The 25432-nt window shown below is 51.6% G+C and overlaps 1 protein-coding gene across 4 annotated transcripts in view; it reads right to left on the bottom strand.

Annotated features, from left to right (window-relative positions):
- GPM6B (glycoprotein M6B) overlaps window positions 1-25432 on the bottom strand; it is a 137620-nt gene that overhangs the window by 6549 nt on the left and 105639 nt on the right. For 2 of the 4 annotated variants that reach the window (XM_060183035.1, XM_060183038.1), the window contains exons 2-4: window positions 19850-19969; window positions 4871-5057; window positions 3331-3487 (exon numbers count right to left, since the gene is read on the bottom strand). In XM_060183035.1, the coding sequence (XP_060039018.1) occupies window positions 3331-3487; window positions 4871-5057; window positions 19850-19969 (464 nt within the window). The remainder of the gene's footprint in view (window positions 1-3330; window positions 3488-4870; window positions 5058-19849; window positions 19970-25432) is intronic. The other 2 variants (XM_060183037.1, XM_060183036.1) reach the window with 1 other exon arrangement.

Below are 25432 nucleotides of genomic sequence, written 5' to 3'. Positions count from 1 at the left end.
TGAAGTTCCTTCTCCTTTGCTTCCAGCAGCTCCGCAAGCGCTGGGAAAAGCCGCACTCACCCACCCGCGGCCACAGGCATTTCAGAAGGAATGTCATCCTGTCGCTTTCCTTTCTTCAGAACCTTCTGTCTTGACTACCAATTTTCATGAAAGGCTGCTTCAAAAACGTGCTATTTATATTTGCAGAATGTGCACCCACGAAGTGTGTGGGCAAGGGCTTGGAATTCTAGTTTGGCTTTCAGCTTTTCAAAGCAGCGCTGAAGACCTGGAGGAGTCCCTCCTGTACCTCTCTGCTTGCTGCTGGAAATACCTGGATGAGGTGCGTAGGTCTGGGGTCAGGCTGCCTCCTTTTGGTCACTTGAGGGAACTGCAGCACTAAGTCACTTATTTCAGGACTCTACCCTTTGGGAAGCCTCTGCTGAAACTGGCTGCTTCTGGTATTTTTAGAAATGCAGTTTCACACCGCTTCTTCCCTAAGGCTTGAGGGTGGGCTACAATGGCTGGTGGTCAGAGCTTAAACGGAAAGCCAGCACCCCACCGGTGACCCCAAGCCCCCACAGCGGCTTCCTTACTGAAAGGGCTAGACTCTGGGGCAGGAGCTTCCCAGGCTGGACTGGCCGCGGGGCAAGGCCCAGCTTAGCTCACTTGTCTTCCTCACTGCATAAAACTCTCCCTAGCAGGGTGGTCTGCGGGGGTGACCCCAGGCTGGCCTGAGCTCCCCAACAGCTCAGAGACAGCCCACGTGCTTTCCACATGCCTGGAATAAGAGGCTGCCTGCTGAAAGGTAAACCGAGGCGCGCTATGGTTTCTTTCAACAAGTCTGAACGTGTACATGCCGGTTCTCATCACAGGACGGGGGCGGGCCTCGCCGGCTGTGAGGCTCCAGGGCACAGACCCCACTACTCTTGCAGCCCTCTGTGTAGTCGTTCAAACCTGTACGGTAAGTGTCCAGAGCTGCGGGGGAGGCTCCTGAGTTCATGCTCTGCTCCGGCACAAACCTGGCCGAACCTGCCTGCCGCTCTCTGGGGTTCCTCACCACACCTGCTACTTTCTAGCCCTAGAAGCGGCATCTTGACTGAGGGCAGGTAAGAACCAGAGCTAACCTCCGTTCACCATAGTGTGGGGTGCAGGCTCAGATGGGGCCTCCCTGTGGCCCCCAAGGCCGGCCGTACCTCGTGAAGCAGACTCCCTCCAGCTCCTCTCCAGCACAGCTGACACCTGGTGTCGGCCCCAGAGACCCTGCCCTCCACAAGCCTCAGTTCTGCCCACTTTTGTTTATTCTGGCCGCCAGAGTTGTCACTGGGACACAGTGCCTGCATGCTTCCGCCATCCCCGTTGCCCTTTCTGTCTCTGATGAAGAGAGAAACCTGCAGGTGGGGGCTCGACCCCGGACCCCGGACCCGCAAGCATCATGGTAACGCGCTTCATTACCCCATGAGATGCCACGTGCCCTCTTCTCTGTGCAGCTCACTCATCTCCAGTCAGAGTCCACAGAGGTGACGCTGCATTGTCACCTCCTGAGCACCTTTGTCTGCTGACATTATTCCCAGCCCGGCCCCTGGCTCTCCACGTGGCCACTTCCTGGCTGCCTAGCCAAGGCCCCGGCGACGCAGTGTGTTTCAGTAGTGTCTGAGGAGCCCAGGGGTCCCTCCAGGGACAAGTGGCTGCCAGTTACCGCCTCCTGGACGGTGCCTGCCACACCCACCTCAAGGAAGCAAATGCGCCTGGGTCATGGATCTCTGCGCCTGGAGCAGGTGTGCATGAAGCTGGGCCGCTCAGGCCTCTCCGTAGTGGCCGCAGGCTAGCCTCCTCCCAGCCTGCCCGGGAGCTCAGGCATGGGTGAGGGCCAGCAGTCAGTCTGGTTCTCCCTGACTCCTCTTTACACCTGACCACACCTGCACATGTTAGACCACCCTAGCCAGCCTCTGGGAGCTATTTGCACTAAATACGCCACTGCAAAATCAAATGTAATTGCCCCAGGTCACACTCCAAGCCCACCACGGTTTCCTTCCGTGAGAGGTGCTTTAATAACTTTGGTTTGCTAAGTCCCATCTCAGAAGGTGGGTGCGAGGCCAGACAGGAAACAGTCCAGGCCCGGGGGCCACACCCGGCCTCTGAGGCAGCTCCTCACACTGCTATTGATGCAAAAGAAGCAGACAAGATGCCAGTGAGTGGATGGGGCCCTGGGCCAATAAGACCGCCTGTGGCTGTCCAAGTGCGGGCCTCGTGATTTGCGCCTGTCCTCAACTGCAATTTCCTCCCTCAGCCATTTAAAGACTTGGAAGCCTCATAGCTCTTACTCCCTGGGCTGTACAAAACAAGATGGTGGGCCAGGTCAGCCCAGTGGCTGGAGTATGCCAACCTCTGCCCTGGACTTGAGGTTTCCGAAGGACAAGGCCCTACGTTGTTTTTTTTTTTTTTTCTTTTTTTTTTTAAATTTTATTTATTTATTCCCTTTTGTTGCCCTTGTTGTTTTATTGTTGTAGTTATTATTCTTGTTGTCGTTGTTGGATAGGACAGAGAGAAATGGAGAGAGGGAGGGGAAGACAGAGAGGAGGAGAGAAAGGCAGACACCTGCAGACCTGCTTCACCACCTGTGAAGCGACTCCCCTGCAGGTGGGGAGCCGGGGTTTGAACCGGGATCCTTATGCCGGTCCTTGTGCTTTGCACCACCTGCGCTTAACCCACTGTGCTACAGCCCGACTCCCGGCCCTACGTTTTTATCTTCATACTCCAAAGTCCCCAGCTAGGCAGTCAGTAGGCTTCACCTCTACATGTAAGTTTTCCTTGTTTGTCTTTGCTGGAGCTTCACTGCTCTGAGTGGGCCTTTCTCAGGACAGAGAGGGAAGAGCACCAAAGCTTCGCCTATCGTGCCGGGGGCCTTGATGACCATACTCCCTACCGTACCAAGAGGCTGGAGAGAGCGCTTTCTGCGTGGGGGGCACAGGCTCAAGCCCTAGTCCTCAGCCTCCGCTGCCGCTGTTTCTCTCCCTTTCTCAAGTGACCCAGACAGAGCAGTGAAATCACACATGCCCGAGGCCTTGCTCAAAACAAAACAACAGAAACCCTCGGGCTAGTGTGAAAGTGACCTTTCCGAATGGGAACTTTATCTGTGAAGCTCTGTCCCTTTACCAGCTGTGAGCTGTGTGCTAAGAGAAACGTTTGTCTGGATGCTCCCAACCCGATTGAAATGGATCGCCAGTAAGATGTAGACAGTGCTCCCTCTTTCCCCTCACTCTGCACAGGAAAGACCAGTGTCTGCTCTGAGGACTCCCCACCCACTCTTGAAGAGTCTGAGCTGGTCTGCCAGTGCCGGCGGGGCCCGCTCACCATTCCGCTGATGCATCGGCCACAGGCGGTGGTCTTGAACTCCCCGTGCAGTTCCTTCACAGCACTGGTGGTGTAGAAGCCTTCTGCCAGCAGAATGATCCCGTACAGGAAGAAGAAGGACGCGATCCCATAGATGACGTACTGCATCAGCTGAATCCTGTCACAAACACCAAGGTGCTCAGGCCACAGGGACAGTGCTCCTGGGTCTGTCTTCAACGGTGGGAAACTCTCAGGCAAAGACAGAGGCCCAGGGACAGTGATTTAACCCTTATTGCAGCTAAGTGAACCCAGACAGTGAGGAGTTGAGTCAGCCATCTGAGGGTGCCAGAGCCAGTGTTAGAACTTGGGTCCAGTGGGCATGCTTCTCTCCCACTGTATCAAACGCCTCTTGGCCAGGCCCAGTAGCTAACACCATTCCCAGACAAACCCTCAGCACAGACCCAGGGCATATTTAAAGCAGAGTTTGGTCTTCTTTTCACTGAGATTCCCACTACACAAGCACTTAAGTATCAAATAGGTTTAAAATACAGGAATTTAGCTCACAACTCATTCTCTGATGCGAATGCCATTCAAGACCGTGAAGCCACAAGCCTCAACTTGTGGCCACCCACAGAAGCGCCTGGCACCTGGGTCCTCCTCTGCCTGGACACTGGGACGTAACTGGTCTGGAGTGAAGTGTGGGGGCTTGACAAAGCTCCCAGGCTGTCTGAGTGCCGCCATCGATGGAAGCAGCCCCTGTCATGGCTTCCGCCAGCAGTACTTGAGCAATACCCCCTAAGCACTCCTCCAGCACAATTCCATGATCCTTTAAACTTTTTAAAATTATTTTTATTTACTGGATAGAGACAAGCCAGAAATCAAGAGGGGAGGGGTAATAGGGAGAGAGACACCTGTAACCCTGCTTTACCACTCACGAAGCTTTCTCCCTGCTAGTGAGGAGCAGGGGATTGAACTTGGGACCCTGCACATTGTAACCCGTGTGCCACCTATAAAAATAGTTCGCTGGAGAAGTTGCTTCTAGTCTCAGGACCCCTAATGGTGGGCAGCTGTGGAGGAAAGGGGAACTGCCGGAAAGTGCACACATCTGGCAGAGCCTCTGTGAAGGCGCTGTTGAGAGCCATTCCAGGGGGCCCGGCAGTGGCGCCTCTGGTAGAGCACACATTACCATGCACAAGGATGTGGGTTCAAGCCCCGTGTGTGTGGGGGGGGGGAGGGGAAGCTTCACGAGTGGTGAAGCAGGGTGACAGATGTCTCCGTACCCCTCCCCTTCCTCAATTTCTGTCTCTATCCAATAACTGCACTGTTTTTAAAAAGAGAAGCCCAGAACTTGCCCTTTACTGCACTCACTCTGCCACTACCCTCCTGCCATGGGGCAGTTCTCTGTGGGCTGTCTATCAGTGCAGGGAAGGTCGCTTCCTGGGAGGACACTGGGAGCCGCCGCCAGGCACCTCGCCACGGCCCTTTCATTGCCAGGGGAGCGACCTCTTGGTCTCACCCAGCTTCAGTGCTGCCTCTTGCCGGGAGGCCCGAGGATACTCACACTTGGCTCAGCAGGGCGTGGTCGTTGGCGTTGGTGGAGAAGTGCTGCTCCAGAAGTGCCACGGTGCCGGCCAGGGCCACGTGGCCACAGCCGCAGAACAGGGCGACCCCGGAAAAGCAGAGGATGGTGGCCACCAGCGAGGCATAGGGGACTCCGCCCAGACACTTGATGCAGCACTCGAAGCAGCCTGGACCCAGAGGAGGAGAGAGGCTGCGTTACGGGCAGGCTGGCTCGGCGCCCGCTATCAGAGAAAACTTATCCCTGTCCCCCAGGCATTCAGCAGCTCCGCACCATGTGCGTGGGGACCCCGGGGCTCCAAGAGGGAACATGACGTGCTTGGGGTCTGGAAGGGTTGTCAGTGTGAGGTTTCTGATTCTGTTTTCTTGCTCCAGCGGCCAAGATCATTGCACTAGCGGCAAGGGCAGCAGTGAAGCTGCAGCTCTGCGTAGGAAAGTGATGGCTAAGGTCCAGTCACAACCTTTTGGGGTTTACAGGGCAGCAGCCAGTGGATCCCTATTCCAACCTCCAACCTCCAGCCTCCTGGACAGCCCTCGGAAGTCAGTTTGGGAACTGAACTGTGGCTGGGCTCGGAAACAGACTGACATGCTCATTTTGCCAATGGTTCCTAGAAGTGTATTCACCAACTTCCATTCAGATTTCAGTCATATTGGTACCCCGGGTTACCTCAACTTTGAAATACACCCTCCCAGTCCAGCCCCAGGAGCACGAGCTGTTCATTCGTAGTCCCTTGCCTCTTCCTCCCCTAAGTGGATCCCATCAGGCCCCGTTCCAAAACACAGAGTAAGGACTCAGAACTTAGGACATTCAGGTACTGAGAAGAGGGAAAAGGAACAGAAGGAAAAAGACAGAATGAGTGTCTATGAAGTGAAATGAAGGAGAGCGAGACACAGTCCACTCGTCGTCTGGAGAAGAGGGAGCCTTGAGCTGCTTATACAGATCCTGGCAGCAGAGACACCCCCAGAGACCTCCTTGAGGGGGAGCCGAGCAGCATCCTCTGCTCTAAGGCTGCAGAACATAGCGGGCCTCTCCCGAACCCCCATCTTACATTCTATCCCGCCCTCACCGCGACTGGGCAGTTTATCACCAAGGCAGGCACATTCCACCCAAATGGCCTTCCTGCCAGCAGACTGCACCAAGCATTCCCCTCTAGGCTAACCCTTCCCACCCCATCCAAGAAGTGGCTACAACTGTGTGAACAGACCTCACTTGGATCCACTGGGGGGAAATGTCAGGGTGTCAGAGGGAAGGGTGCTATCTTTTCTTTCAAAAGATGCCTAGATTATTTTATTTGATAGGACAGAGAAAAATTGAGAGGGGAGGGGGAGATAGAGAGGGAGATAAAAAGACCCCTGCAGCCCTGCTTCATTGCTTGTGACCACTCCACCCCCCCCCCACACACACACACAGGTGGGGAACAGGGGCTTGAACTGGAGTCCTTGTGCATTGTGTGCTCCACCAGGTACGCCACTGCCCGGTCTCAAGATGCCCAGAATATTATCTTTTAAAAACAGTGTTTAAAATGAAAACCAACCTCCCCAAAATGGATCAATGAAAGAATTACAAGAACTACAAGAATTTGGAGACAGGGTGAAACAGGGTCCAAGTTCACTAGCAAGGCCTTAAGGCAGTGCCTGCCTTCAAGAGCTTCAAACACTGGGAACTGGTGAAGCAGGATGATGGAGTTGTGTCTTACTTGTCACAGGACATGATGGGGGCTGAGGTAAATGTCATGCAAATAAAAAAAAAAAAAAGGTTTAAATTCTCTCCAGGCTCTCAAATTAAGAGAAAGCCCACCCCTCAGACTCAATGGGCCCTGTTAAAAACTCAAAGACCTGGGTGTACCGAATCCTTCACCTCTTCCAGCACGTCAGTGCCCTGACGGCATTGATAATGCGATGGGTACAGCTCCCTGGGTAACACAGCCATAGCCGGGAGACTCGGGCCATGCCGTTCAACACAGTAGCCACCAAAACTGGAGACCGGAGTGTGGCTCCGGGAGGTAGAGCCTATGCTTCACCCTGAGGTTCTGGGATTCGGAATATATGGTGACTTGCCCCACATCTGATCTTCTACAAGGTGAGCCGGGTTCTGAGTTTGACTTTGGAGTTTCCTTAATCCAGTACTTTTTGAAGACCGACTTGGGTGCTAAGTGCCATGCTTGGCAGTGGGGAGAGAAATGGGAAATACAAGCTCTTTCTGCTTGTTTTGTTTTCAAGGAGACCAACCTGTTGAGGCAGGTAGACACGTAATACCGAAGTGGGCCAGGATGTAACTTCCCAGAGAGCCAGGGGTGGGTAAGGAGGGAGCCGGGCGGAAGAGGAGAGAAGACAGGAAGGACGGAGGAATTCATACTGGAGACAGGCAGGGAAAGGCTCTCTGCAGAAAGGCAAGGTGCACAGAGAACAGCCCGCCCATTTTGACTGCACGTGCACGTGAACAAACGCCATGTCCTTTCTGATCACCAGGACCCAGGACTTCTCACACGGCAGGCACACTTGCTCTCCGATGCCAGCACTCAGCCTTCCAGATCCACAGGTGCCACTTCAGAACAGTCTTTCATCTTGTGGCCCTGGGTCACGCTGGTCCTTTCAGAGCAGCTCCCTGGCTCAGGGAAACAAGTAGGCTTGAGTGAATGGGAGTGTTTAGTGCTCAGCTCACCACTAGGTTGAGGCTAATCCTCCCTCCAATCCCTATCTCTCCAGGGCGCCACCTGCCCCACGCAGGGAAAGCCAAGGATGTGACTGACCCCTGCTCAGCACAGGCTGACCTGCTAGCAGATGACTGACTGTGACCACAGGCTCCTACATAAGTCAACACGCTGGCCACTGTTCCACGCACCCAGATAAACCTTTTAAGATCCCTGCACACAGCATGAGCTGACACTTGGGGAATGCAACATGGCAAGGATTCCCAGGAACCGAAGGAGCAAGATGCAGAGTTGCTTCTGATGCGGTCGGCCAGCTGTCTTGACAGCTACAGCTGCCTTTCAGATGAGAGCCCAGCCAGCTGGGGCGGGGGGCATGGTCCCCACTACAGCTTTTACGTCAGTGCATAAGTTCTCTCTACACACAGTGAGGATGGCATCTTTCAATACCGGGTCATTTATGCCACACACTTAGCCCAGAGAGGTCAGAACTGCTGCCCAAAGCCAGGAAGGAGAATCTGAATAAGTTTCCTATGTACGGCTGGCAAGCTGGTTCCAGCCTCCTGTGCGCAGCACTTCTGACTGGATTTGTGTGCAGGCAGCAGGGCGGCCCTGTGGATGTGAGTTCGGCTCAGCCTCAGACGTGCAACAGTGCAGTCTTGTGGGGCCGGGTGCTTGCTCTACTGCCGTCACCCCGAAACGCCAATGCTCTTTTGAATGAGGGAGTCCCTTTGGCAGCAGGCCTGGAATGACAGCCAGTCCTGGGAGTGTGTGTGTGTGGGGGGGGGGAGGCAGGTGCTGCTGCTTCACTTCCTACGTCCCCAGCAGAACTCTGTTCCATTTCAGTACCCAACACAAACCCAGCCCAGAAAGGCAGGTGTCGCCTCACCTCATGGTTCACCCTGAACACAGTGACCAACAGACTCGAGATGAAAGGACAGGCCACAGACCAGTCAGTGACCCAAAGAGGGAGGCAGACATCACAGTCACTGCTTAGTCCTCCTAGACCAGGGCTCAGCAAACCAAGGCTGTGCATTTCTAAACAAGCAGTAAGTGGAAGTAGTAAGATTTTTTTTTTTTTTTTTACATTCACAGCGTGCTGGTGGCTATGTCTGCCCTAGAATGATAAGAGTTGGGTGGCTGCCTTCAAGGCCACTACCTACAGAAGAAGTGTTCGACCCCCTCCCTGGGAGCACTGGTGTTCAGAGTGGAGTCCTGGGTGAACATTAAAAGTGCAAACCCTTGGGTCCTATCGGCAGCAGCTGAGTCAGAACCTGGGGGGGGGGGTGGCAATTCCCGTACATGCTCACACCTGAGAGCCCTAGTCTAAAGAACCCCCAGGAGCTTCTGGGCCAACTCACCTGCCTCTCGTCACCAGTGCGATTCCACTACAAGGAAAAACCAGCTCTACAAAGTAATGCCTGGCATCTGCAAGATTCAAGGATGGTAATTCTGCCTAAACCAGCTGAAAGCGCTGTACGAAAGATGTGAACTGCTGGTTTTGAAGATACTAGACCTCAGCTGCATTAGAACCTTCCCTTGGCTCAGGAATCGGGGATACAAAGAATTGCTCTACCTCCCAAGCACAGCTCAGAGCGCACTCAAGAGAAACACCTCCAGAACCTTGGCAGTAACCATCAGCTCATCAGATGCGGTCTCTCCAAGGCCCTGTTTGCTGAATGTCTTCAGCTAAAGCAGAGAACAGATAAGGGGGATGGGGGGGTAGCAGCTGGTCATTTGGTGCATTTTCTTCAATTAGCGATGATTTCATGCTCACAGCCTCTCTGCTGGGGACTCAGTGGGGAGCCAAGGGAGCTGGTAACTCATGGGAGAAACGGGCACCAGCCAGATGGCTTCAGAATTTGAGTCACGTCAGCACGGGGACAGGGGGAGGACACAAAGGGCTAGGGATCTGAACTGGCATGGAGGAAAGTTCTGTGAGGGAAAGAGCAGGCCCCTTCCCGAGACTAGAAGAGAACAGCGATGGTGAGGAACGGGGGTCGGGGGGGGGGGGCTGGAGACGATAACAGCTCGGCCCAGGTGCACCTGTAAACCCTGACCACCTGTCCCCAAGCTCAGCCAGCGGCGGCACCTCCGGCCTGAGGGCTGGGCCTGCTGGCAGGTAGCTCCGTCGCCTTCAGCCTGAGTGCAGCTGCCCCAGAGGCCACGGGGGATTTGGGCTTTTCATTCACACACAAAAACTCCAGTGTGCGCAAGCCCCGGAGTCTGAACGCTAACCACACAGTAGGGAGAAAGATTCCGCAGCAGTGCCATGAACTCTCAAAGGCCAGTTTGTCTCCGGTGTCTCTAGAACCTTTTGTGCCGAACAACAGAATAAAACATGTTTTGTGCCAGGCTCGCTGGCGGAAGGCCGTTGCCATGGCTGGAGATCAGAAGGGCCCAGTGATTTGCCCCCAAGTTGTCTGGGCCCGGCTGCAGATGCAGTGCTGGCTCAGGAGGAGGCCAGGGGAACAAGGGCCCGGATTCTTCCCAGGGACTGAATGTCTCCACACACACAGCCTCCACCACGGCCTCCCCTGCCACTCCACACATGAGCCGCCAAAGGAAAGGAGAAACTGGGCTTTGCAACTTCAGAACCACCAGCCCCGGAGTGTTGGGGTGGGGGGCTTCTTCCTCTTCAAGACTTGGGAGAGAGGTTGTGGGGTGCTACTGGCAGTGGGGGCAGGGCCTGGGGTGCCACTCGACACCCCGCAGGGGCACTGACAACACACACTGTCCCTCTCCAGCATGATAGGCCCCAGGGCAAGTGCGCTGAGGACGAGAGGCTGCCAAATGCTAACCGCTCAACATGCCTGACAAAGACCAGTCAGCCAGGGCTGAGAAGGTCTCCTAGAGCAGTTCACTGACCTCGCACAACAAGATCACCAGCAGCACAGCATGTACAACTCTGTTGAGGCCGAATTCCTGGGCAGGGACTCAAGTGGGAGGTTACCTTTTCCTACGTTTTATTTATTTTTGAATTATTTATTTATCTATCTATTTTATTTTAGGAAAGAGAGAGAGGGAGGACGCACAGAGAAAAGCCAGAGTACTGCTCAGCTCTGGCTTATGGAGGTGCCAGGAGTTGAACCTGGAACCTCTTGGCCTCAGGAGTGCAAGCCTGGTGACCAATTACTGTGGTATCTCTCTCCCGCTTCTTTTCACGAACAGAAAAGAAGAAAGTTTCCCAGGTGATTTCAGTGAGAACAAGTCAGACCCGCCCACTGGGGGTCAGCGAACTTGAGCCCCACCCTAGCCCAGGACCAAATGCGGCTCTGGGCGTGTCCTGCCAACTCATGTCTACACGAGGGAGAAATTCAACACGTGACATACCGGAAGTGTGTGCACCGCCTGGCATTCCCAGACAAAAAAAAAAAAAAAAAAGTCACAATCACAGCAGTGCCGAGGCTGGAGCGACAACTCATGGGGCAGGGCACATGCCTTCCCATGTGCGTGACACAGGGTCGAGTCCTGCGCCACCACATCAAAGGGCCATGGCCGCACCTGGGGACACGCCAATGCTGTGGTGGCTCTTTCTGTCTCTCTAAGTGAAGAAGTCAACAGGAGAGTGAAATCACACACGCACGAGGTCCTGGCTTCTTCACCAAATACAACAACAAAAACAACACCACAATACATCCTTAGTGTAATAAATACTTCAGAGTTGTCTTAATTCTTAACCTGAGTAGATGCCTTTTGAAGATTCTATGTGATGAAATGGGTCATGTAAGCATGATGTCTGTCATGAAAAACTCCCGTGGAGTCAATTACCAGCTGGGGCACCATTTTCTTTTCTTGAAAGAGTGACTGCACATGTGTAGTTATTCACATGGAAGTGTGTGGTTTTTTTTTTTTTTTTTCTCCTTCAAAAATGATGCAAATAAACTTGGAATTGGAAACAACTGACAATGCAGGGTCTCCCATCTGAAAGCAGAGCCTTCCTCTGTGGGGAGACTGGGTTAGTCATTTTTTAAAAAATATTTATGTATGTATGTATGTATGTATTCCCTTTTGCTGCCCTTGTTGTTTTGGGTTAGTCATTTTTTTTTGAGTCTGAGACGGCTTAACATTTCTTATGCACAAATTCCACACTAATAGCATTCCCACACTGCAGAAGAACCCACCCAATCCTGCCAGAGACGGATGCTCTACTCGACTAGCAGGGGCTACAAATCAGTTCTGGAACCTTGCACCTGTTACGGTGATATTGCCAGCTTCCTCCAACCTAAAAGCTTCCTTAATGAAATGGACTGTGATATTAGCTAACGATTCTGATGTGGCCTGGTGGAACATGACCCTATTTGGGTGATCCACACAACTCAATTACTTGCCAAAGGACAGATGTTAAAAGTCATCCTGGGGGAGTTGGGCTGTAGCGCAGTGGGTTAAGCGCAGGTGGCGCAAAGCACAAGGAACCGGCATGAGGATCCCGGTTCGAACCCCGGCTCCCCACCTGCAGGGGAGTCGCTTCACAAGCGGTGAAGCAGGTCTGCAGGTGTCTATCTTTCTCTCCTCCTCTCTGTCTTACCCTCCTCTCTCCATTTCTCTCTGTCCTATCCAACAACAACAATAACTACAACAATAAAAAAACAACAAGGGCAACAAAAGGGAATAAATAAATAAAAAATAATAAATAAATAAATTTTTAAAAAGTCATCCTGGGGGTCAGGCTGTGGCACAGCTGGTCAAAGCACACGTCACCATGAAAGGACCTGGGTTTGAGTGCCCACTTCCCACTTTCAGGGGGAAAGCTTCATGAGCAGCGAAGCAAATACTGTAGGTGTCTCTCTCCCTCTCAAGCTCTCCCTCTCCACTTAATTCCTTTCTGTCCTATCAAGTAAAGAAGAAAAAATAAAAGGGGAAACGGCCGCCAGGAGCAGTGGATTCGCTTTACAGGCTCCAAGCCCCAGCGCTAAGCCTGGTGACAGAAAGAAAAAAATCCTTTTTAGGGCCAGTAGAGTGCACATGTCACCACGAGTGAGGACCCCAGTTTCAACTGCTGGTTCCCACATGCAGGGGTGTTTCAGAAGTGGTGGAGCAGTGCTACAGGTGTCTCTCCTCCTCTCTCTATCACTCTGTATCCATGCTCCATCATATATTTATGTATATATATATCAACCACTGGGAATGGTGAAGTCCTGTAGACACTGACCCCCAATCACTCTTGAATGCATTCAGTCAAGTGTAAGACGGAGCAGCACGTTTCTAGCAGAAGAGAGTGCAAAAAGCCCACTATGGCTTCAGATCACATGCTGAAGAAATGTGGTTATATATTCCCCCAAAACATGGAAAGGCCACTGAAACACTCCTCCCTTTTTCAACCATCAAAGACCGAATTTTCTTTCTTTCTTTCTTTCTTTCTTTCTTTCTTTCTTTCTTTCTTTCTTTCTTTCCTTTCTTTCTTTTCTTTCTTTCTTCCTCTCTCTCTCTCTCTCTTTCTTCCTTGCCTTTCTTTCTTTTTTTTTTTTTTTTGCCTCCAGGGTTATTGCTGGGGCTCAGTGCCTGCACCATGAATCCACTGCTCCAGGAGGCCATCCCCCCCCTTCTGTTGCCCTTGTTGTTGTAGCCTTGTTGTGGTTATTACTGTTGTTGTTGATGTCGTTTGTTGTTAGATAGGACAGAGAGAAATGGAGAGAGGAGGGGAAGACAGAGAGGAGGAGATAAAGACACCTGCAGACCTGCTTCACCGCCTGTGAAGCGACTCCCCTGCAGGTGGGGAGCCGGGGGCTCGAGCCGGGATCCTTATGCCGGTCCCTGCGCTTTGCACCACGTGCGCTTAACCCGCTGTGCTACCGCCTGACCCCCAAAGACCTAATTTTCTACAGGAGCATCAGACAACTCTGGAGACCCCGAGATACTTCTGACTGTAGAGAGGTGAGACTCCAGGGTGAGCCAGATGTTAGGGTATCGCACAGCACTGCACCTATCACTAAAGCTTGTTTTGGAAAATTCTCTGTCCCAGACACTATTCGTATGATGGGTTCATTATGCCAAATGATCAGTTCACCGTGTGATAATACATTTCTCAGTGGCGATCTCCAATACACAAAATGTTTCCAGGTATAACCCGTAGAAGCGAAAGCTTTTGTGGTCTTCGGTTATTTTTAGAGTGCAGAGGGCCAGATACCACCAAGCTGAGCCACTGGCGTTGCACAGAAAGGCGGTTCTGGGAGGGAAGTTGGTGGAGAGGTGGGCTTCCTACAAGAGAGAGACCTGAGGAGCCACTTCTGTGGTAGGTCACGTGTCAGTTCCTTGGCACCCGCTGGTTCTTTGATATAATAGTTCAGCTCTGTGATGCTAAGCGAGCTGAAATAACTAAGGGCCCAGAGGCAAGTGCTTTTCAGCAGCTCCTACAAGCTCTGGGGGGGGGGGCATGCAGGTCTGGGCTCTACTGACATTCAACCTTGAGAAGCTGGTACGGGCTGCTTCCTCCCCCACCCCACCCCACGCCACCCCATCCTGACTGTGGACCGTGGGATGCCTCCAAGCCAGCCTGAAGCTGAGTCTTGCAGGCGGTGGGAAGGCAGGGGAGGCCTGTCAGCAGGGAATGGCATGATCCGAGGTGTGTGCATAGCCGGATTCGGCTCCGTCGCGGGGGCTGCGTGGAGTGGGCGGCAGCTGTCAAAGGGCGCGGGGCACTTCCCACAGGCAGGCAGGCAGGCAGGCAGGCAGGCAGGCAGGCAGGCAGGCAGGCAGGGTGAGGGGCAGGGGCCATCACACTCCAGCAGGTGAGATGGGCTGGGGAGAAATCCCTGTGGCCGAGTTTCTCCAAGGACCAGTCCAGAAAGCGGAGATGAATACAGCGGAGATACACAGCACGTCGGCACCACCATGGGAGAGGGCAGGGTCAGAGGCAGGATGGGGGCCCTGAACTGCCCCCCCAAACCTGGGAGCTTTCAAAGATGTGGCTGCCTACCCCCCCCCCCCAGTATTTTTAAAGTCCCCCTTCCCCTTCCAGGGACTCTACTGTGACGCCCAGGCTGACAGCGTCTTCCTACAGAAAGCACATTCATTCTGCATGATTAAGCCACTGACACCCTTTCGCAGATACTCTCCTGTTTGTGTTAGAGATCATTTTAACGATGAAACAGCAGGGTTGGATGACTGGTTCCTGTGCCTCTAACTGGGAATGACACGCAGGTGCTCCTGCTCACACCCACAGCCGGCAGCTCTTTGCCCACCCAAACATCCAGAGCCCGAGAGACCCCCGCAGCATCCACGGTCGTGCCAAGTCCCATGCCACAAATGCTCAAAGCCAGTGATGCACCCCGCAATAGCAGTAAGTGCTTTCCTGGTCCCCAGTACTGAGCGAGGCCAGAGCAGAGAGCAGGGACACAGAACTTGAACTTGGGACTGTGGAGAAGTGAAGGGGCTATTGTCCTTAGACAAGAAAGAGCTCCAGGGGAAAGGCAGCATTTCCAGTGGGAAACGTCTGCACAGACACCCACTGAAGCCGTCCAGACGATCATGGCATGTCCCTCTCTCCCAGGAGCATGTGCTGGCCCCTCTGACTGGCTTTGGCCAACACTCATCAGAGACCTGGATACAGCTAGGCTGACCCAACTCCTCACCTCCAGAAACTGATGGAAGAGGCTCCAAACCCATTTTTAAGCGCGTAGTTCTACGCACCAAGACGTAGCCCTTGTGGCCTGCAGCGCTACAATTTTCCTCTTTTATACAATGGATGCAGTGACGGTATAAAGGCATCAGGAGGTGTTCCCTTCAGAGGCAAGTGCACTGTCTGCTAGGATGTGGTGGCCTGGCTCCGGGCTGATGAATACATACATGTGCAAGCTGCCTTGGAATTTTCAGTCGACGTTGTTTTTTGGGGCGTCTTTCCAACTGAAACGGTATTTTTCTATAAGTGTTACAAGGAGGAGCTTGCTTCTTACCCAGAGTCATGATCTTTGATGTGTAGGATGGGGGGAGGCAGACTTCAGTGGCATTTGAATTGCCTGGGGAGCATATTCGAACACGCCAACGCCCTGGGACTCACCCTACAGGAGGTTGGCGGGGCCTGGAAATCTGAAGGCCTACCCAGCACCCCTGGGGAGTCGGCCTGAGGGCGGTGGGATAACGAAAGTGAAGACCAGATGTCACGATTTCTAGAAGGCACAGAATCACTGCTTTGAACAATCAAGTTGGGGGTCCCTGATCGAAAGGCCCAGACCTGCTTTTGCTCTCTGCTTCGCCTGCCTCCTGTGAGCAGAGGAACAGCCACCAGAGAAAAAGCAGGGGATGTGACAGATCTCAGCAGTTACGTAATCAAGTGCTAATCACATACTAACAACACTGAAGAGAGAACTGAACACTGGTGAACAATTAAGAAATTACAGAGATCTGTGGCTGACAATATTAGCTCTTTGATAACTAAGCTATGAAACAGCTAACTGCTCTCCATGGCAGAGTTTGGTGAAAACTACAGATGACTGGAAAAATGCAACAATTGATATATAGCAGGGAGCAAAATGCAAAGGACACAAGGTCCAGAATGGTGCAGCACGAGCCTGCGTCACAACTGTGTCACGCCTGCACTTGGCCCCCACCACCTGGAGAAGCTAGGAGCCATCACGCTTCCCTTGGCTCAGCTTTGTCAGGAGAGCAGATGTCGCCGATGGTCCTGGCCTTGGCACCTACAGGACACGCCAAGACCCCTGGTTGCGGGGCACGTTTAGTCCAAGCCTCTGGCTCAAGGAGAGTAGCCCTCCCCCGCCCTTGAAATGCAATCCAAGTGCTTCTGGGAAAGATCTCAACCCAGTGTCTAGGTTGCGTTTTCCAGAATGCCGACTTCCACGGGTGCCAGGGGCTGAAGGCTGCAGTGATCAGACACACACACAACCCACCGGTGACTCCTCTCCTCACCTAAGACTGAACACCGGTCACTGATGAGGCCCCAAGCAGAAACCAGAGGAGGTGCTTTTGAGGCTTTCTGCCTGACTGCCTTCCAGCACTTTCTCACCAGCCCTCTCTCTGGTCACGAGGAAGCCAACCTATCCCTCTGTTGGAGCAGATGAGTCACCTGAAGTAGGACTCAGTGCACTGGTGCCCAGTGAACAGCCTTTCTCCAGGGAGGGAAGACCATGGCTGACCCAGGGGATTCTCCTCAGCTGCGGCTCTTTCTCTTCCTGACACCGAAGACCTAGTCTCTGGAAGGTACATTCACTGCTTCAGTCCTTTGCTGTCTCCCTCCACCTTGCCCTTGAACCTTCCTCTGCACTGGTGCCCCCTCACAGCCAGGAGGTTAGGAATCTTGTGAAACTGCAGATGGGGGAGGCCTGCTGGGCTGAGACCACTCCTGGACTCACCTCGGTTCTCCCCGGGCCAGCAGCCCAAAGCATCTCGGTACTCAAAGTTCCGTTTTCCACCCAATGCAGACATCACACCTACTGCTGCTTCTGTCACTAGTGCCACCGCCTCAGACCCCGTCTTGGGCCCTGGTTCCCCAAGGCATGAATGTGGGAGGGTGGGGCGATCCCCTGCATAAGCCTCTCTTGGTTCTTCTAGCCTGGCAATCATAAACTGGCACTGGAGTGACAGGAAAGAAGATTACGAACAGTATGAATCATCTGTGTCCGGTAGACATGGGAGAGACCCAGGCAAACTGAGCCGCTCACCCAAAGGTCTAAGTCACCTCCCTCAATAAACTTAGCTATGGGGGACAGGGGGTGAGGGTGTGTGTGTGTGTGTGTGTGTGTGTGTGTGTGTGTGTGTGTGTGTGTGTGTGTGTGTCTACTGGTAGGTAAAAGATTTAGTCTTCTAGGTCACAGTGAAAGCAGTGAGGCCTTGCAGTAGAGGGAACAGATCTCCCTTCCTGCCTGTAATGTCTCAGGGTTCCTGCTATGACGCACTCCCTATGGCAGAGAGACATATTTGGGGGTGCATGGCAGGGGCTGCCCACTGGCAACCCCATCTCTGATCCCCACTGGTGGATGGGGGCGGGAGGGCTCTGCTGTCACTAGCTGGGGGCGAGAGGCCCACAGCTTGCCTCCCCCTCCCACCTCCACGCGGAGAATCTGAGAACTCTGCAGGAAAAAAAGACTCAAGAGCCATATGGAACCGTCTATTTTCTCCCCTCATGCCATCTGGTTTGGGATCTAAGTACAGGATGGCAAGTGCGTTGGTTCACGAGCCAGCACAATCTTCAGGCAACTGGGCGGGGCTCTCGGTCCTCCCCAGCACAGCTCTGTCGGCGAGGTGGGGCAAGGCAGGACAGGGGGAGACCATGTGTAGGGGTCTGGCCTCCTCCACACCTGGGGATGTGAATCCAAAAATCCAGCCCAGGGCTTTGACTTCTGCTCAAGACGAGAACCACCACACTTGCTGCAGAATTCTCCCCCCGCAGGGACCCTGGGACATGAGCCTGGCTGACTTCTCCAGTTACTCCTCAGACCATCCCAGATTTGCCCAGACTCTGAAAACTAGGGCTTTGTGGGCTCTGACTGGGGGCTTCTGACTGGGCTTGCTCGTCTGACGGCAAAGCCTGTTCTGACTGGAACCTGCTTGATGCCAGACCCTGACTGGAGATGCTGGGGCCAGTTGCACTGCCCTGCCTCCAGGCTTCCAGAAAGATCCATGAGTTGCATCTGCAGCAGACCCCGGGTGATGTCAGGGAGAGCATATCTTGGGCACCATGTGACCTCCCAAACTTCAGCCTAACTCTGCTGAGTCAGGAGAAATCTGCCTCAAGGTGTCAGAAAAGAAGTTGGAGCCCTACATTTGTTCTTTATTGTTGCTCAAAAGACCCACATCCGGGGGTCTGGTCAGAACAGATAAGGTGCAGGTGTCTTATGCCACCCTCCTTCCCTGTTGTGAACATATGTGAGACAGTGCTGAGGGGAGGAGGCTTTTAAAATATGACTTTCACACACCTCAGAAAAGCTACCTATTTTAAGCAGACTGTGTCACCACTGCCACCACAATCTACCAGAGAAGCATTTTCATCACTCCCGAAATGCTCCTGGGTGCCCGTGATCAGTCACTCCCCACCTCCCCTTCCCCAGGGTTGGCAAACACGAATCTATTTCCGGTGCTATGCAGCTGTCAATCCCACATCATTGTGTGGATGGAGTCAATATGTGGCCTCTTGGGTCCACCTTCTTCTCTTAGCATCTTGGTTGCAAGGTCCACCCACGTTGTAGCATAAATTAGCACTTACTTCCTTTTGGTGGCTGAATGGTATTCCACTACACAAACAGATCCTATCTAATAGCAACTTGTTAAAAATCAAGATTCCCTGGGCTGGGGAAATGGTCCTCACAGGCATTGCCTACCTTAGGCCTGGGATTTGATCCCCAGAACCAGGGGTAAAAATGATTCCAAAATCCTCTATTCTAGGATCTGTGAGAACAAAGCTCTAACATCAGTCTTTATGCCACTTGTCACCACTTTTGAGAACACACAAGACGGGCGCCTAACAGCAGGACAACGGACTGGAGCCCCAGTTCATTAATAGGTTTCCAAAGACGCAAGATCCACCAATGGACTCTCAGACTTTGCAGTTCAAGGGATATCTTATGCTGAACCTCAGGATTCTGTCAAGACCCATCATCTCTGCACTGTCACTTTGGATCGACTCCTGAAAGAGCAGGCTCCTCTTGGGGACAATGTCACTGCAGGGTCACACAAAGCTATATTCATACTTGTAGCCTCCTGTGCTTGTGTGTCCCGTTGTCCCCGCTGCTGTAGGTCCACACTGGCGCTTACTCAGTCTTCCATAACTGGGCTTCCATAACAGGGGGGAGACACTGGCAGGTGCCAGAGACTGGGAGGCTGGGCCCGCAGAACTGTCAGCTTTCCATCTCTCAAGTCCCCCATCCCAGCACTCAGTGGGCCCTCGGGAGCAGGAGCCCTGGGGAGCTGGGCCTTGGACCTACCTGTGAGGTCAGAACCAGTGAGCTGAGCCCCATTCACCGACTGAGCTCTCCGCCTCAGAGGCAATGACTGATGGGAAGTGGAAAATGCATTGGGAAGATATTTGGGGTCTCCACCCACTTCTGGCCCCAGGAGAGATGTGTGACTCCCACCCCGCCCCCACTGTCACCGGAGACCCCGAGGCAGGTGTGGCTGCGACTGCTCTCAGGGAGGAGAAGAGGTAAGGAGGGGAGGAGAGAACAAGGCGGAAGATGGGGTGGAATGGAGAGGAGGAGAGAAAAAGAAAGGCGATTAAAAATAGTTTCAAGGGCCAAGTCCACCCACGCCCCGGGCCCACGTGACCGGCAAGCCAGACACGAGCTATCACCCAGCTGAGAGAGCCCTTAGCAGATTCACAGAGCACAGCAGGTGCCCTGTGAAGACGACCCCGGGGCTGTATTTACCTGGACTGCTCAAGGGGCTAGCCCTGTCCCCCAGGGTTGGCACGGGATGGTACTGGTGATTCTTTGAGCCTGGGTACATCCAGTGGTACCTGCCAATTTCCATCTCAGCTCTGCTGTTCACTGCCAATTTCAGGTGGCAAAGAGTCAACATCAGCATTCTTATTCATTCCTTTACGATAGTCACAGGCAATGGGGCCGCTCTGACCAAGCTTGTGCCTGCGCTGTGGGCTTCCCCGCCGCCTGAGCCTTAGCCACGCAGCACGGCGACTGTGCAACTGTGCGTGCAGGCCAGCCCCTCCACTACTATCACTGTCCTCTCCCCTCTCCTCCTCTTGCCCCCCCCCCACCCTACAGAATCTTCCCTTGGGCCCAACTTTATTCCTGGTTAAACTTCTCACTGTGGCACTCTTTCTGTTTGGTTCACTTTCAGACCCACCCAAAGGCATGGTGGCTGCATTCACACAAACAAAGGTGACTTCAGACCCTTGGTTTCAATTGCGCCCAGCTGCAGCTGAGGAATCCCAGCAAGTATCCCCCAAAATCCTGGCGAGCGGTAGAAGCAGCTCTTAGTCTCCACCGACATCTGCAGAAGCCTGTCATTTCTTTTGGAACTCTGTACTTCAGAGTCTAGAATGTTCTGCATTCCCTCCTGCTCCCATGACCACCCTGTACTCCAGCAACAAGGGTGGCTTGCTCACACACGGGGAGAGGCTGGGATCCCCGGGACCTGGTTCCTTCTCTTTAGGGAGCTGGGGAGAAAACTGTCTACTGAGGTGCCTGACACAGGAAGGGCGGCTGGGAACTATTAGTTGAAGTAGAATCTTAAGATTTCTATGGGACCATGAGGTTGCTATATCCAGTGTATAGCTGAATTCTGGTCCAAGAATAAAGGATTATGACCCTGGAGGGGGGGGGGCATGTGATGGCATACCTAGTTAAGCACACATATTACAGTACGCAAGGACCTGGGTTCAAGCCCCTGGTCCCCACCCGCAGGGGGAAAGCTTCACGAGTGGTGAAGTAGCATTGCAGGTGTCTCTCTGCCTCTCTGTATCTCTCTACCCTCTTGGTTTCTGGCTGTCTCTATCCAATAAGTAAAGATTTAAAAAAATTTAATAAAAGGATCATGGCCTCTGGGGCATCGCAAATATGTAAGGATATCTATCCATCCATCCGAAGACCAAGTGCTAATACTCCCCTTGGCCTGGCACCTTGGCCGTCGAGGGAAGGATCACCAGTGTGAGGCTGAAGAGTAGACTCCCGACTGGATTGCTGAACTCCCCGAAGGCTTCCCAGAGCCCATCCTCTCTCTCTACCTGACTTTTGGAGGTGGTGTTGAAGAGGAAATTCACTTCAAGGTGAAGTCAAAAAAAAAAAAAAGATCTTTAGGGGATGGGTAGTGGCACAATGAGAAGAGTACACATGTACCCAGGTTCAAGCCTTCAGTCTCCACCTGCAGGGGGAAATCTTCATGAGTGGTGGAGCAGGGCTGCAAGTGTCTGTCTGTCCGTCTACCTCTCTAGCTCACCCTCCCCTCGCAATTTCTCTCTATCAGCAAAACAAAAGCAACAACAAAAAAGAAGGAAAAAAGGTCTTAATCAAGAGGAAAGAGAGATGACAGACTCAGATCTTCACAGTGCAGGCGTGCTTGCTGCTGCCTTTGTTGGTGGTGACAGCTGTCATCTATGGAGTTCTGTGGATGTGTTAGTCATCATGCAAAGAACAACACCACGCTCCCTCACCTGTCGCTACTACCCTAAGAAACAGGTACTGTCAGTACTCGGTCTTCCCTGAGGACAGTGAGAAGGTGCAATCACTTGCCTAGGATAGCTCAGGGGATGGAGGAGTCTTGAGACTGGCACTTCAACTCTCAAAGGCACACTTGGCAAAAATACCCATTTTATCCTACTGTAGTCTCTGCATTTGCTGCAAATTTCTCCCCTTTGGCTCACTGAAAGTTTTTTTTTTTCTGGAGGTGGGCTGTGCTTTTGTACAAAATGGCACAGTACCCAAACACGGGTCTTATTTCAGGATTCTGCAGAGATCTGAATGAGCAGCCTTCCTCAGATGGAGTTTTTTTTTTTTGCTTCACCATTTGGGAGATTCTCTCTCAGATATGGGTTGTGCTTCACCAAGTGAAAGTAAAACCCCCGTGGGACTAGAGAAAGAGAAGGTCATCTGGCTGTGACCCCTTCACAGTGAACCAGAGCCAGAGGATCCCAAGTGGCTTGATTGCTCTTGATCTGAAAGACTATACCCTCCTTTAAAAAGCCTCTTTTCCCCATGCCTACTACACAGTAGGTGCCCAGTTGAATGAAAGCACGGGAGCATGGTGGGGCCCCGTGGACCAAGAACTGGCCCACCGGAATCCCTAGCATAGCACCTATGATCACCCAAGTCAGGCCACGCCATTCAGGGACTCTCTGCATAGGTACATCCATTCCCTCCTCCTTGTCTGAGTGGGGAAGTCTCCAGACATGTGGGAGGCTGGTGGGCAACAGAACTAAGCCATGGTCTGTCCAAAGCCAATGCACTTTCTTAAAAAAAAAAAAAAAAAAAAAAAAACATGGCGGCCACGCCAGAAGAGCTTAACTCTCCACAGAGACACCATGATCCTGGTAGATGGGGGTGGGGGCTGTCTACTAGATGCTTTTCAAAACTTCTGGGAAGGCCTCTGAAATGGTCAATCTCTAGACATGAAAGAAAAGATAATGTTTTCGATTTTGAATCAGATTTAAGTAAAGATTTTTACATATGTGATACTTATAAAAATCTCAAAAAAACACAGCCTAGATTTTAATCCCAAGGACAGGGTCTAGACTCTAAGAATGGAGTCACATGATTGCAAGGAAAAAGGTATCCTAGCAAACTGTCGGTCCTGGGCAACTGGCAAGAAAACGAGAGGACACACCTAGAAAGATCTTGGGTGATAACCCATGAAAGGAAGATGGTCCCCTGGAGAGAGTGGAAGACAGAGGTGAGCAGAGGCCAGTATCTATGCTTGAGAAAGCACAGAAGACTGACATCCAAGATACGGAGGTGAGTGGTGGTGACTGATGGGGAGACACGCAAGTGTAGGAGGTCACCAACAAGGGTGGGGATGAGACAAAATGGTGGGAAACTGAAGAAAGGAAAAACCAAGCCAAGCCTGCCACCCCTCCCTTGTCATTTACTGAGGTGAAGTGACTTAATGGTTTTATTATTCAGTGACAAGGCTGAATAATAACTGAACTGCAGAATGGCAAATGGTGTGGCATCTAGGAGCTTACCACTGGAAGCAACTAAGTGACACAAAGGCGAAGCTTCCTAGAAATACCATCTTTACTGGGCCAGACCTCTGCACACTATACCATCTGTTAATTGTGGCTGTCATGCTAGAAGGGAAGGGAAGCTGCAGCGACACTATGGCAAGGGTCGGCAAGTGATGGTCGCCTGATTTTGTAAATAAAGTTTTACTGCCTCATTGTCTATGGCCACCTTCATGCTACAGTGACAGATGTGAGTGGCTACAACAGAGACTGTACAGCCCCATGAGCTTACAACGTTTCCCCTCCGGCCCTCTACAGACAAAGTGTGCTTGCTCTTTCTATTCCAAGCTCACAAGGCTTGAATATACAGAGACGTTAATGGGATTCATCCAATCAGCCTATAAAATAGAGAAATGCTTTATTTTCTCTCATTACACTCTCCCAGAAGAGAGATGGCACGAGGCTACCAAGGATCAAAGTTCTCTCTAATACTGTTGTCTGCTCTTTAACCTGACAACAATCCGCACAACTGTGGAAAAGCAAAACAAAACAAAAGCCAAGGCTGTAGTGCCACTGTGGTCTCGAGGAAGAGAAATTGTTCCCTTCTACTCTTATAAGTACAGAGGACAGAGGAAGGCTGACATTTCAAAGCAGAGCACTGTTAAATGAATAAATAAATGAACAAATGGACGAATACTCAGGTTTTGTGAAGCTGGGACTGTAGCGCTCCTCTTTGAGGCCAGGGTGCAATCGTCTTCCTGTCTCCCTCCATCTCATAGCCTACCCTGCTGCTAGCCAAGTACCAGCGCTCACTTGGTCCCAAAGTGAGAAAGGCCAGGGTTTCTTTGGAACAACCACTTCCAGTCACGGGAAAATTTATATCAGTAGCTCACATTTTCTCAGCTACATCAAATTGATCTGCACCTCAAACTAACAGAGAAAGAAGATTAAAAATATAGAGAGATTTTCACTCAGCTTCAAAGAAAGCAAATTTCTATGCCCAGGAAAGGGGGTCAAAGTTCCCTGGCGAATAAAATAGCAAGACCTACTCTTGCAAAGCATGCTAATGGAAACCCTAATATAAAAAGTAGGAAAGGCATCACATGGCTCACTGAGGTCTTCTTCACATTTACATTTTCATAAAAAAAAAAAAAAAAAAGGAAGGAAGAATGAAGGCTGCATTAAACCTAGCTAGTCTGGCCAGCGCCATCTGGCTGGGTAAGCTTCTCTCTCCAGACTATTCCCCAGATACTCTCTCTTCAAAGGTCCATCTTGACAGAATCCATGCATCTGAAACTTTTTGTGTACCACACTTATATAACCCAGTTTGAAACCAGCAAGAGAATCTCAGCATCAAGTAACCCACAGATGTCCAGGAAAAGGGGGACTATTTAGTGTATCCCCTGGGTTTTCACACACAAGCGAGATATTCTAAAGGACTGATTTCCTGCCTAAACAAGCAAACAAACAAAAAGGATTCAAGGCCAAAGAGCACACACTTCACTAAATAAAAATGTAGGCCCCAAGAAAGCGTCTCTATTTGATTAAAAAGATTTCAATGAGCATGTTCATAAAAAAAAAAAAGTCAGTGGTTAGAATTCATGCCTTACTTTGAACGTAGCCTGTGATCTGTTTTAAGCTACATATTCTTTCCAGTTAACGCCATCTCTCTTTCTATGTGGTTAGGAATTCAATTTGATGCCTGGAGTTCTGCAATTTATTTCAGCCATGATCATATTGAAGCTGAACTTGTGGGGCTATAATTGTTTCAGTAGATTCCAATTTCCTACATTAGTGAAAATGATTTTTCATCACACTTAAATTTTTTTTTCACACAGCTGATCCAGCCATTTTTCTACCCTGTGACTGCACACTCCCAACAATTCCAGATGCATTTGTTTTCACAAATGAATTGACATTAAGTAATACCCCACTGAAACAGAGACCTAATGCTCATCTATCTCTTTATTATTGAATCCCGAGTTCTATTTCCTTTGATTCTGTCGTATTCAATTACCTCCACTTACTCCATTTCAGTGAATCTGCTTATACAATCCTCACACTTTAATTCGGTTTAATGCTTCCAATTTTAAAACCATTCATTTGTAATACAGTGGCATTTCGTACAGCTGTCTGAGAAAAATCTGCTTGCTTTCATTAAAAATTCCCTTAATATTTACTAAACATTTCTTGAGAATTGTGGTCATCCAGAAGTTTCCTGTGACAAAAGCTATGAGACTTTCAAGAAACACATATGGCATTTTTTAGAGACTTGGGTTATTTTTGGTTTGAAGCAGGAACAAAGTCATTCTGATTGTATTTTGAGAAACAGCTC

The sequence above is a fragment of the Erinaceus europaeus genome, chromosome X (genome assembly GCF_950295315.1).
Source record: "Erinaceus europaeus chromosome X, mEriEur2.1, whole genome shotgun sequence".
Lineage (NCBI taxonomy): Eukaryota > Metazoa > Chordata > Mammalia > Eulipotyphla > Erinaceidae > Erinaceus > Erinaceus europaeus.
Note: the sequence above shows the minus strand (reverse complement) of the source record. Positions and strands in the feature narration are given on the sequence as shown.